Below are 14,288 nucleotides of genomic sequence, written 5' to 3'. Positions count from 1 at the left end.
TTATTATAAAATATGCTTTAGTTAAGGAGTTATTGATACTTCAAGTGCAAAATGATGATATAAAACTTTGATAAAAATACACTTTTAAGTACTAATCATTCTCCTCTAACTTGAAAAGCAGTGTGGGTGCATTAAAAAATAATAAAATAAGGGAGGATGGAGAACATTAACTTGATACGATGAGGAATAGAGCTTCCACACTTAGATGTAATATTTACAAGCAGTATGACCATAATTCTAAGACATGTTAAAGGGATAGTACTAAACAATTTTTATTAACAATGGTGGTAAATGTGGTATAACTAACAGGGGATTCAATAATGGTGCTATGAGAGACTCAAGAGGTGGAAGATGTAGAATAATTGATGTTAATACATCCTCTTTGCAACCCTTAATCTAAAAACAAATGTTTCTTTCACAGTATCTTCATAGTCCTATTAGCTTAAAATGAATATCTGGCTAATCTATGCCATCTTCAAATGCAAACTGATACATTTAGAGCTTATCAACATTTTATCCAAAATAGCTGCATTGTTGAAGGATATAAAATAAAATTGGTGATTTTACGAAAATTATATTGTTTATTATTATTGTTGTTGTTATTGCTGTTGTTGCTGTTGCTGTTCCTGTTCCAATATATATGAATTAAGGCTACTAATAATGCTTGGGTGATAATGTTTTTATTAAGAATGTGTGACTGTTGATGCATGAATTTTTTTGCATAGTGAATCATACGTAGTTATTGGTATAATTGCTTTATGATTATTCATGGCATATTAATGTTATTGTATTTTGATTTGATTTGATTTTTTTTAAATGAATAGGATAATACTTAAAAACATTAATATTACACACTAAATCAACTACGAACAACAATGTGATACATTTAAAGCTAGCTTTTATATTGTGATTTTTTTATCCAAACTCTACATAGTTTTTCTTCATATTCTTCTATTCATTTAGTATTTGTTTGACATCATGAGCATCTTCTCCATCAATTTTATTTTATTTTATTTAATTTATATGTTTGCATTAATTAATAAAATTATTGTCACATAACCTGTCATCACATTTGTAGAAATTCTTATTCTTACTGGCTTTTATTTTTTATATCCTAACAACTGCTCTATTTTCATATTTCATGCACCTTATACTTTGGAACTTTAGTCCATCCAAGTTTTTATAACTTTGTAAGCTAATAGCATTTGACATGGGTGATGACATGTTGATGATATTTATGAATGTTTTGCTATAATTTTTATTGTATTGGCAACATATTTGTTGTAATTTCTGTTGTGTTCTAATGGGAAGTGTTATAACTTTTATTATGATTAGCAATGTATTTGCCACAATTTTTTTTATGTGATTGGAAGTGTTGCTGCGTGAAGACATTGCAAATTTAATGGAGATTTAAGCAATAGATAACAAGTTTTTTAGGTTATGTGTTAGGTGGAAATGTGGTAGATTTGTGCATCGGCAACTTCATGATAGTTCTTTTTTTAGTGGAGGGGCTTAAAGTCTTTTTAGCAATTAAATAGAAAATAATTGCAAACCCATAAATAATTAGATAAGTTTTATTGATTTTTTAGACATGCCATGTAAAGGATGTACATTATTACACATGCACTAAATTTTAAAACACAAACTATAATTTTTCAAAACACAATGGGCAAGTGTAAAATGGACCAAAATATAGGATGTGAAGAGTAATTTTCTCTTAGTTAAAACATTTTTATTCCATTAATGCAATTCTTTTTATGGAAATTTGTTTATCCAAATATTTATGTGTTGAAGCAAAAATTATCATAATTATAAAATCAAATTCAATTAATTACTATATTGTGGACATATTAAAAAGATATGAATGACATGCGTGATCTTCTTTCATGATTTTAAAAAACTGGAATGGTGGTCGGAAAACTAAGTTGGGGTTTTTTTAATCCAAAAAGTCCATCTTGCAACCTATTTTTATCTAAAAACATATAATAAACATCCTTATTATGTTAATATCTTAACTTGGATTTATTTTTTTTTTAAACAAGATGGAGGTCTAAAAACACCTTAATGCTTTATTAAATAAATTAAAAAATATATAAACCGATAAAAAACTTATTAACATTAATTTAATATTAAAATGAGAAATTAATTTTCATGGTAGAAATAGAATATATATATGATGCAAATATCTTACACCAATTATATTTCCATTCGTTTTATCTTAGAGGTTAATTATTGAATGATTTTTGTTTTTATAAAACAAATCATATAAATACAATTAATTCATATAAAATATGAGAGGAAAAAGATTTAAAAGAAACCATACTAGTCTTTTCAAGTTATCATGCATCCACACAAATATACAAAAATCAACCAATAATATTAAAAATGAGTCATATGTTGATAGGCCAGTTCATGCACTTAGCTTTAATAAAAAAAAGTCCAAGATTATGCCTAAGTTTTTTTTTTTTTTATGGGTGTTTGTCCACTCCTATTTTTTTAAGTGGGTGATAGGTCTGGATGATTGAAAAATCATGGTCCAAGTTTTTAGACCCTTAAACCCTATTATTTTGCTCATTTTCACAGAAAAATCATGGTCTAATTTGAGAATGACTATATCATTTCTCATTGTTTTATACTTTAGCTCTCATTTGTTAAATTTCATCTCTCTAACAAATTATAGGAAATGGGTCATTAAATTGGTCAAAGAAGGTTGTAATTGAAAAACATTTAAGGATTAAAATGAAATAAAAAAACTAGAGGTATTGTGGATTACTAGAATGATTACCTAGTTGTTTTAATGTATTTTATAATTTAATCCATTTAATTTATATTTTCATCGTAAAACCTATCAAGGATTGGTTTTTGCATTTCAATACACATATTATATTATAATTATAATTGTCATAATCCATTTTTGGGTCCCCGCGCAAAAATAAAAAAGAAAAAAAAAGAAAAAAAAATATTAGCAAAGAGAAAAAAAAAGAAAAAGAAGAAAAAAATATTAGCAAAAAAATATAACAGTGAAAAAAAGATGTTAAAATGCTCAGAAAATGGTCGAAAATTGGTTGAGGAGGTTCAAAAATATAAAGATTGAAATTTGACAATATTTGTTTTACTAATGATAGTCTTGTTGACAAAGAAAATTCAATTTGAGGAAGAAAAATCCAAAATCAAATATTTATGAACTCAATTAAATTTTATTAAGAGTTTCATTGAATTTATTGAGGGTTTGATTACAAGAAAAATTAAATGTGAAGTCAATTTGAGCTTTAATTAGAAGAAATTAAAGTTCTGGGGATAAATTATAATTGCTAAGAGTTAATTTGATCAAATTAGGGGTTTAATTGCATAAATATTAAAATTTGATGGTCAATTAGGGACTTAATTGAAAAATCTAAAACAAGGACCAAAATAAAAAAGAAGCATAAATAGATGGGCTGTAATTAATTTGAATCAGGAGTCAAATTAAAAAAGTTAGAAGTTTATTACTCAATTGAAGGTCAAATTGCACTAATTCAAGATCAAGGATCAACGTGAAAAAGACGACCAATTTCAGGGCCGCTGTTTGATTTTTGGCAGGGATGTAATTGTATTGTTTTTTAATCAAAATTGCAATCTAGGACTTGATTGTACAAAGTACAAATTGAGGACCAATGTGAACTTTGACATGTTTTTCCTGTTTTTTTTTAATAAAACAACGTATTTTAACCAAAACGACGCCGTTACATGCACTGTTTTCATAAAAAAAAGCTCGAAACGATGCCTTTTTTAACGGCACTGTGGGTCAAGATTTTTTCTTCATCTGTCACCGTCATCTCAATCTTCAGAAAAATGCTGACTCTCTTTTAAAAAGACGCCAACTTGCCCACACCTTTGCATGTGTTGAGGGGCGACAACACAGTATCTGTCCCGTCTACTTTCTCCTCTGTTTTTTCCCTATAAAACAGGGGAGCACACAAGAAAAAAAAAAGGCCAAGAGAAATAGAATATAAAGAAGAGAGGAGAGGAAGAGGGACAAATAGATAAAGAAAACAAAACAAAAGGAGGGATAGAAAAAAGAAAGAAAGAAGAAGAATAGAAGAAAAAAGCAAAGAAAACAGAGAGAGATAGGAGAAATAGGGAAGAAGCAGAAGCAGCGCCACTGGTCCAGCCACCATCTCCACCACCAACGACAACAGACACGCCTCTTCTCATTAGGTAAGTTTCTTTCCTTCTTTGCTCCATCCCGTTTTCTCCTTTTATTGGCATGCAGAATGTAAGCAATTCACGTTCTGCAATCATTGAATAATTGGCTAGTTACTGTGCACATAATTGGCTGGTTATAGGCAAGTACTGGCCCATTTTGTTGTTGGGTCGGTGCTGGTCCATTTTCATGTCAGGCTAGTGTTGGCCCATTTTATTTTTATGTTGGACCGGTACCGACCCATTCTGTTGTATGTTGGGATGGTGCCGACCCATTTTCTTTATGATGGCTTGTGTAGGCCCCGTCCAAGTAAATACACTGTAAAATATAAATTTGGTATTAAAATACCCGGTTTTCATCAACTTAAAAAAATTTTAAAACAAGAAAAAATATTTTTGTATATATAGCCAAGTGTCTCAAAGCTAAAAAAATCATATTGTGTATTTCATGCACCAAAAAACAATGTTTTAGCATGTATTTTGGCTTTAATAATTAGTTTATTAAAGTAAAAAAAAATTAGCCAAAATATCAAAAACAAAAAAAAACTATTTTATGCTATTTTAGTATGAGGGATTATGAATTTATACATAAAATGTATTTTCGGTATGAAAAATATATTTTCTTTTGATGACATAGCACAATTATGTTTCTACCTAATAAGATAAGAATCTCTTTATAGAGAAGGACATTTCTTGACCCTTTACCAACAATTAGAACACACTTTACCAACAATTAGAACACATAACCAGAACACACTTTACCAACAATTAGAACACACAACCAAAACCTTAGTTATTAGACAATAAAACAATGCAGATTACCTTAATTAGGGGGTAGTTACGGTGCTAATACCTTTCCTTTACGCAACCAGTTTCCATACCCCATCTCTGAAACTAATTAGGGTTCCTGACAACCAGAATACTAGGTAACGACTCTCAGTCCATATTTTACTGATAAGAGATAAGAATTCCTTATCTCTCCATATTTGCTAGACTAGACTATACATCTATCTATTACATATATTTTTTAAGGTAGATAATCAATGCGACGTCGTATATGTGTGGCAATAATTATAAAAGAAACTAAAATAGTTGGGTTTTAGAAGGATGAAAATCATTGTTACCAATCTCAAATGAAAAAATTCATTGTTCATTTCTACAAAAAAAAATTTATGTTGATTATCAATTTTTTTTTTTATTATTATTATTTCATCTTTGCAATTTACGTGTTGTGATTTGTTTTTTTTTTTTTTTTAATTTGGATGCTTTCACTTGTGCAAAGTGTCGAAGAACATTTCAACATTAAATTAAAATATAATTTTAGGTTATAATTTAAAAAATCAAAAGAACAAAAGGATCAAATTTAATATAAAAACATATTTGTTTTTTATTTTATTTTTCAGTGTTTAAAAATCTTCAACTTGATCCTTGAAGTTCCAATTTATATAATATCGAGTCCGCACATGTTGAGATAGGAGGAAAAGGCACAAGAAAATATTTAGAATAAAAAAGATATCCGATCAATAATATTTCAATCACAAAAAAAATAAAATTGATCTTGGCATCAATAAATTTATTTTTTTTAAAAAAAAAAGATTGAAAAGAAGATTTTGTTCATATACACATGTTTTTTATTTACACATGTTTTTTATTTGAGCCTAGCATGTGAGCTAGTTTTTCCAAGCACATGGATTGTTTTTTGAAATCAAGTATATATAATCTTTGTTATACAACCCTTAACTTGATTTTATTTTTATTATAAATCTTAGAATAAATTTATTTTTAAATAATTTTATTAAAATGATATTGAAATAATTTTCAAATAAATCTCAAGAAGGTTCTCTTTTTACGATAATATTAACAATTACTTTATAAATAATTATATATTCAATTAATATCTATATATTTATTTAAATTTGATTATGAATATTCAAGAGAATATCCATTTTATTATTACAATTTTTTTTTTTTATAAATGTATCATTCTTAACTTTATTTTAACAAGTGTGCCAAAATAATTCATGAGTTTATTGAAGCTTACTTTTACAATCTTAACAAGCTTTTATTTCAAAAACAATACTTTAATAAAAAAACATAAATAAAGAAAGTTTTTGATTAAAAGATGCATTTGTTCCTTGGCATTAGATTTTATCCGATAGTGCTAATAAAAAGATATGTTATTATCAAAAAGAAAATTACATAAATGAGAATAATTTTGATGGAAAAAAATGAATTTTTCTTTCAAAATTATATAATTAAATAAAAATAATTTTCAGAAAATACTCCACAACAATAGAATAATTAATAATATTCTATTTGTTACTTTCTAGAACTTACTTTAAAAATATATAGAGATACAAGTAAAAAAAAAATCCTAAATAAAAATATTTTTATCATTTTTAATGGGTTATAAATTTTATATTATTTTTTTCTGTGTCAATCTTTTTTTTTTTTTCTTTAATGGATCACATGAAGGTTCAATAACAATGCGATGCAAATTGATACACAAATTTCTTTCTTTGTGCGATGCAAATTGATACACAAATTTCTTTGTTTTTTTTTTTTTACCAAGGCATAAAAGCATGCAACGGAGATAGCGACACCAAGGTACAGTGCACTTGAAATAGGGACGAAAGCCAAGAGGGATACAGGATAAAAGTCGATAAGATAACACAATTCTTAACAGCGGCCATGTTACTGAAGACCTGCCTTGAAACCTTCAGACTTGGACTGCCTTAACAGAGCAGCATCTGGAGTTTTAGTCTGCCGTCCAGCTCTGCTCAACAATTTCCCTCACTCTCCGGTTGTACTCCCGCTTGTTTTCACTGAACATCCTAGCAGCTTCTGAATTTGCAGGAGAATTGGGGTTGGGGTCACAGAGCAACGACTGAAACAAGTTCATGTACAAACTCAATCAACAGAAGTCATTCATGCAGTAAAATTACTCAAAGCATTATGGGATGCTATACTATTGTCAGTATCAGAGTAACAAATGACAAGTAAATTTATGATGTTTTTGGATCTGAATTCTACAGTCCTGAGCAATTTAATTACACAGTGTAAGTCATCATATGATGGAGAAGGGCACGTAGATTGCATAGTTACTAATTATAAAGGATAAAGAACATCCACAAAGAATAGCATGTCTCCTTCAAGTTCTCAGTCAAGAAATTGAAGCTTGTTCCTTCTTCTGCATGTTCAAATCTTTAAAATCCCTTTAAGAAATACAACTCAAAGGCAATCAAAGTCCAAACTAGTGTCAGATAAAAAAAAAAAAAAAAAAAAAAAAAAAAAAAAAAAAAAAAAAAAGTCGTAATGTGTTCATTATTGTTCAAGTTCATCAACTATTACTAACACCATGCATCCTGTGTTTATCTGATCAACTATCCCCCGGTCTTCCATTATTAAAACTTACATATCAGCAGTTTTTTAAGGATTTCTAGGCACTCTCTTATACCAAAACTTAAATGGCAGATAGGGCTTATGTTTTACCATTTCTGGGAAAGGAAAGGGAGCACAATGCTGAAATCATGCAAGATGTGATGCAGGAGATAAAATAATAAGATCTATGCGATCTGTTTAGATCCTAGATTGCAGGGGTATTTTAATATTTTCAAGGTTTGCTGGAAAATCTTTTCCACACCCTTACATTCCAGCAGAAATCCACATCAATCAAAAGCCTAAACAGCCTCTGAGAGTTGGATCCAGAACAACCCCCACGGTTGTCCTGCATCAAGATGTCTTCCATGTATGGTACATAATTTGTGAGCACAGATGATACTCATCAAATACCATGGCCAGGGTTGATTCGTACAAACTTCACAACTAACGCATGCTGGAAACAAAAATTTATTCACCACACCATAGTTCTCTGGTATAAATGTCAATTTATAAGTTAGAATACAATAAAAAGTTGTTTGGTTCACTAGGAAATGCAACAAAATTCATTTCAAAATTCAGCTCGGTATCAAGAAAGGCACAGGGTACTTCGATGCTGAATTAAATTTATTGCTATAGAAAGTTCTCTCCTTTTCTTTTCATGCGTGGGCAGCTGGGCTGTGTTGTCACAAGTGAATTGTCGAGGAGTTTTTGGAACAATTAATAATTTCCTTAGTAATTTTAGTTTTCTCATATAGTTTAGAATAGTTCTGTGATTTAGATTCTTTAGCTGCCACATGATTAGCATGTGACTTAATTAGAGATTTCATTTCCAACAAGTATTAGGATTAGGCTTTAACTAGCATAAATAGGGTGTGCCTAGGCTATTTCACAGGTTGTCTTATTTTCTATCATTCAATTTATGCTTTTGATATTTTCTACAGATCCTAAACCCATTTTTTTCTAGTTCAAGCTTCAATGTTCTTCAAATTTTAACCATGGTGCCATAACTTGATGCTTATCATTGTAATCTCTTCCCACCCTACATCATGAATGCTTCAGTGCATGAACCTTGAGAAAGACAAATTCAGGAACACATGAAGCATATATGAGTGTATCACTGGTCACATAGAATAAACTAATCACTATATCATTGATAACATAATTTCTGCCATACCTGTATAGATGTGAGTATAGCTGCCACATCATATATAGGACTCCACTGATTCTGTAAAATATCCAAACAGATACTTCCATCTGCATAAACTGATGAATTCATAGGGAAAATTAAGCAGTGATAGTCATATTAACGTGAATGCTACACTGATGATAATTCAAGCACTTACTGTTTGGATGAAACATTCGAGAAACAAATCGCACTGTGGGTGGTTTGTTTGGATAATCCTCGGAAAAATGAAGAGCCAATTTAAATGTGCCTGGAGAACTCAAAAAAAATTTGATTCATGTAGATTTAAATGTTACTAGAAATTGTAACAATGAGGTTATTGAAGCAATGAAAGCAAAATAAAAAAAAAAGACCAAAAAATTGCATACAATTGTCTTTTCACTTGAAGTTATGCAGCAAGCACATATGGCTTCATAGCTGGCCTATGACTAGATAATTTTTCATGATTCAGCAGTAAACATGCAAGCTAATAAAAAGTAGACCAGTCAAATAGCTGCTCATCTTCAGCTTCACCTTGGGCTTGGACTTGAATAGCCTAACAACAACTTCAAATCACACATCGTGGCAAATTATTTGATTTTGGCATGACTGACTAGTCAGACAAACTAGAGCTCATCCTCTTACATTTTTAAAACTATTTCATAAGAAGAAGAAGAATGTACAAGTAAAGCTTCAGAAATAAGTCATCTGGCTAAGTGAGGAACTAAACACAAAAATTCAAAGCAAGAGGCACTCCAGTCTCACTGAATGCAAAGTCAAGGTAATACTTATGAAAGCACTTGCAACAAAGCACCCTAAAGAAGCAATATATGCGATCCCAACCCACAAAAATAACCGCAATGTGTAATGGTCCTTGACAATTCTAGAAATCCTCTCCACTACAGCAATCAAGTAAGAAAAAGAAAGAAAGAAAGTAAAATTAGCATCACACCCCAAAATTCCACAACCACCCCGCTCCAAGAACATAAAAAAGGATGTTGAAATTTGACTTGGGCTCCATAAACTATTTGGCTTCGGTTTTTGTTTAACCTGATCTCATTAGTTTGTGTAGTAAAAATGAATTATTCTGATAATTCTAAGTCAAACTACTGAAAAATGCAAGATTTGCCTATGAAGCATATTATATTTGCATGTCAATGCATGGTTACACACTAATATGCCATGCAATGCAATACTTTAACACAGTTAAGCAACACGATGATTAGACTAGACTGGACAAGAAAACGACCAAGTTAAACTTCAGCTTGCACTTGATTCAATAAGGTACAATTTCAAACCAGCACTCAACAACAAGATAAAGCGGAGTGAGTTGTTGTTTTGAATATATAATGTAACTGTCCAGCATTTGAACATTCATGAAGCCAAATGAAACAGATGCATATAATCCAAGAAATTTCTATGGGGACATTGAAACATTGAAAAAAAAAAATGCAGAAACACATAAATTGCATGGAAACATGAGCTCATCCATCTAGCACATCCTTTCCCAGAGTACAAGCTTTAGAGCAAGGATTACTCACCTCCATCCCATGGAGTGTCATCAGGACTGCGATCAAAATCAGACAAAAATAGCTTAACAAATTGTACTTACATATATAAAAAAAAAATGAAAGAAAGGACGAAGAAGCAAGGGAAATTTTTTTTTTTCCAGAATGGCTTCTTAACTTACCCAAAAATCACAGCATTCCAAAGCATTATGTTGTTATCTTGAGGTGCTCCACTGATGCCTGCAGGCGGGTCTTGCTGCAACCTCTTAAAATCTCTCATCAATCTCTTCCGTGCAGGAGTCGACATTGCGGGGGGCACCTGCAAAGCTAAATCATCAAACCTTTAGAAAAATCCCAATTCAATTTCAACCATCAATAAACACAACATAACGATGATTGGAAAAATATAAATAGACAATCCTTCTAATATTTATCACAGCATAGGATCACATAACTCAATTATAAAATCTTGGGCTTTCTCCATACTATTCATGTGCTGTATATCTTAAGACAACGCGAATCCCGACAAAACCAAAAACCCATCAATCAATCTACCACGCGGCAAAACAATTAGGGTTTACGATTTCTCCATATCTTCTGATTTTATTTATGCATATTAATACAGATCTAAAAATAAACAAATAAGAAAGTAACAGCAAATATAAATGAATTAGTTACCTGTAAGAAGAAGAGATAGAGAGGTGGTTTCCTCTTCTTGTCTCTTTCTTTGGGAGCTGAGGATGGATTGATGAAGAGCAGAATCCCAATTATTTTTTTTTAAAAAAAGAGAGAGAATCAAGCTTCTTCTTCGATTCTCTGTAAAGAAATTGGAATGGATTGGATGGATGATGCTCGGCTTATTGAGTGCGTGAAGAGACCGACTCATCCGATTCCGTCCGTACCTATCTAATTCACTTTTCACTGCCTGTAAAACGTAAAAACTTTACTATTTTTTATAATTAATTATAGACTCCTACACCTTACCCTTTTTTTTAATATATATCTTTATATATTCATCAATTTTTTTATATAATTTAGTATGTTCAAATTAATTTACATGTATTAATTTTTTGACTCACTAAATATCTTATATAAACAAGTAAAATATTGTATAAATAACAGATATATATAAAAAAATCAAACTCAAATAGAAAAAAAATACAAATTCCTTTTTATGCGAAACCACAACCTGAAGTGTAAATATTATATTATATTTTTTAATTTTATCCCTGTAGTCTTAAATTGTTTCGCCATTTACAACTAAATAACTAAAAAATATGACTTTTTCATAATTTGATTTTCTTCCTCGTACATTCCTCTCATTTTTCATTTAATTCCTCGTACATGTCATGATATTTTTCTCAAAAACTAAATTCAAAAGGCATGTTGGGGATGATGTTGGGAACTTCTTGAAACTGAAAGGGTAACATGAAAGACTTTAAACAATAGGGGTTGAAGTGAACATAGACGAGGGACAAAATCTAAATCTATCCACACACAAAAAGTGAGTCTTTTTATCTTGTATAGTTATAATGGTTGTTTTTTAAAAAGATATTTTATTTAAAAATTTATTAAATTTTATTTTAATATAAATATATTAAAATAATTTAAAAATATAATAAATTTAAATTTTTTTAAAAATATTTTTTAACCACGAAAATAAATAAACGCACGAGATAAAAATACACAGGATAGTACAGCAATACACTCTCTCTTGAAGTGTGTATGGGTGTGTGTATATATATAAAACTTAAAAAAATAAATATTAGAAAAATTTAAAAATAAAAAAAAATTGTTAAAATTTGTAAGATTTTATTTATTTATAGCTACAAATTATATTTTGAAAATTTTAATTATAGTGGAATTTTTTTACTTATTTTTAAAAACACAAGAAGATAAGAATATGATTGTTATGTGTTTATTAATTTATGCTAGATTCTTTTTATGTATTTTTTAAATCAAAAGAAAAATGCTAGAAAAAAAATAAATTTATGTAAAGATTATAAAACCTTAAACATGAAATCAAAACTTTCATGCAAAATTAAATTGAAAAATCATGCCTATGAAAAAAATACACAAAATTGAATCATATATATTTAAATACATAATTTTATCCTTTATTAACGAAGTAAAAAATAAACCAACACTTATTTTTTAAAATAGAAATATAATAAAGGACACATTTTATGATAAATAAATAGACAGTTAGCTAAAAAATAAAGAATTTTTAGAAATAACAACAAATACAACATATCATTAATGAAGTCAAAAAATAAAGTAACACTTATTTAATAAAATAAACTTTTCTATGGTAAATAAATAGATAGTTAGCTAAAAAAAATAAAAAATATAAAAAATAACAACAAATACAACATATATATGTTAATAAACAATTAAAAATAAGTTTTTCAACCATTGTTAATTTATTTTTTCATTTTAGAATAAAGGGAAAAATTCAAAAACATTTACATTTATAAATAAATTAAAAAGTTGGTAAGAAAAATTAACACATGTGTTAAATTTCTTAATATTTGTTTTTGAGATTTTAACAATTTTTTTAGTTCTTCTAACCAATAAAAAACTAACATGTATTTACTAGAAAATCGGATTGACTATATACGAAGACACCTTCATTGTTGGTTAAGGAAATATTTGATTATTTATAATACTACAGGGACCAATTAAATTAATTTTAATAAATTATAGGCAGTTGTAATTACTCTTTTAAAGGTCCTCTCATTTTCTATCGCAAGCCCAAGGAATACCGAGGTTATATTTAGGAATGCGATACAGTTATAGTTGAATACCGAGGTTATATTTAGGAATGCGATCAGTTATAGTTGAAAGTATTTTTTATTTAAAATATATAAAAGGTATTTTTTATTTAAAAATATATAAAAAAATTATTTATTTTAATTTGTTAAAAATTATTTTTAATATCAACACATTAAAACAATTTAAATAATATAAAAAATAATAATTTTAAGTAAAATAAATTTAAATTTTTGAGAAATACAATTTCAACTAATATTCAAAGCTAAATATTAAATTAAGATTAACGTGTGTCAATAAAAAAATAATTTGACATGTATTATGATTTAATAAATTACTTTATCTTATACCAATATTTTTATAAAATTAAAATTATTTATGTAAACAAGACTCAACTACTACAAATAATAGTCATCCTCGTATATTTAGATTCCTATAATATATCATTTTTCTTCCAAGGTTTTATCATTTTTATTTTCTTTATTGCTTTCTTCACTATTTTTCTTTATTTCTTAAGCATTTAAGTTTCCAACAAACATATTCTTCTTTAGAAGTCTTTTGTTTTATTTATATGGTATTGCTTTTAGAAAAGATTACCATTACTAAAAACAGGGCTATTAACATTTGAATTTAGTAACAGAATTATCCATTGCTAAATTCAGTAACAGATTGGCAATGGATTAAACATATATTTTTTTTTTAATAATAGTAACATGCTTTAGCAACAGAAAATTCATTGCTAAAAACAACATAAAGTTTGCAACGGATAATTTGTTGCTTCTTCTTTAGAAGTCTTTTGTTTTATTTAGATGGTATTGCTTTTAGAAAAGATTATCATTTCTAAAAACAGGGCTATTAACATCTGAATTTAATAAAAGAATTATCCATTGCTAAATTCAGTAACAAATTGGCAATGGATTAAACATATATATATTTTTTTAATAATAGTAACATGCTTTAGTAACAGAAAATTCGTTGCTAAAAACAACATAAAATTTGCAACGGATAATTTGTTGCTAATTAAAAAAATAATTATTTAAATCTTAATATAAAACTAAAATTATAGAAACCGTTGATTATTTTTTATATGATAAAATCCCAACTGTTTAATTTCCTTTCATTTCTTTCTACACCTGTAGGACCCCCCCACCTCACACCCTTAGAAACGTAAACAAAGAACAACAAAACTAGTAGCTGAAATTTAATTAACTTCTCATTTTCTTCATTCTTAATAACATACATAGCTGTAGAAAAATCATCCTCTCATCATCAATTTGATTTTT

General features: G+C 28.4%; 1 protein-coding gene across 2 annotated transcripts; it reads right to left on the bottom strand.

Moving 5' to 3' along the window:
- Positions 1 to 6,715: 6,715 nt before the first annotated feature.
- On the bottom strand, positions 6,716 to 11,116 carry LOC105141594 (ubiquitin-conjugating enzyme E2 2). Of its 2 annotated transcripts, none has more exons than XM_011048856.1 (6): positions 10,912 to 11,116; positions 10,416 to 10,560; positions 10,267 to 10,292; positions 8,907 to 8,996; positions 8,738 to 8,826; positions 6,716 to 7,069 (listed from the first exon to the last, which is right to left on the bottom strand). In XM_011048856.1, the coding sequence occupies exons 2-6, from the start codon at positions 10,538 to 10,540 to the stop codon at positions 6,941 to 6,943; spliced, it is 459 nt and encodes a 152-aa protein (XP_011047158.1). In that variant the 5' UTR covers positions 10,541 to 10,560; positions 10,912 to 11,116; the 3' UTR covers positions 6,716 to 6,940. The 2 variants fall into 2 exon arrangements, with proteins under 2 accessions (XP_011047158.1, XP_011047159.1); XM_011048857.1 differs by having other exon boundaries at positions 10,416 to 10,552; positions 10,912 to 11,115.
- Between the last annotated feature and the right edge of the window lie 3,172 nt (positions 11,117 to 14,288).

This window comes from Populus euphratica, unplaced genomic scaffold, assembly GCF_000495115.2.
Source record: "Populus euphratica unplaced genomic scaffold, PopEup_1.0 scaffold125.1, whole genome shotgun sequence".
Taxonomy (NCBI): Eukaryota; Viridiplantae; Streptophyta; class Magnoliopsida; order Malpighiales; family Salicaceae; genus Populus; species Populus euphratica.
Note: the sequence above shows the minus strand (reverse complement) of the source record. Positions and strands in the feature narration are given on the sequence as shown.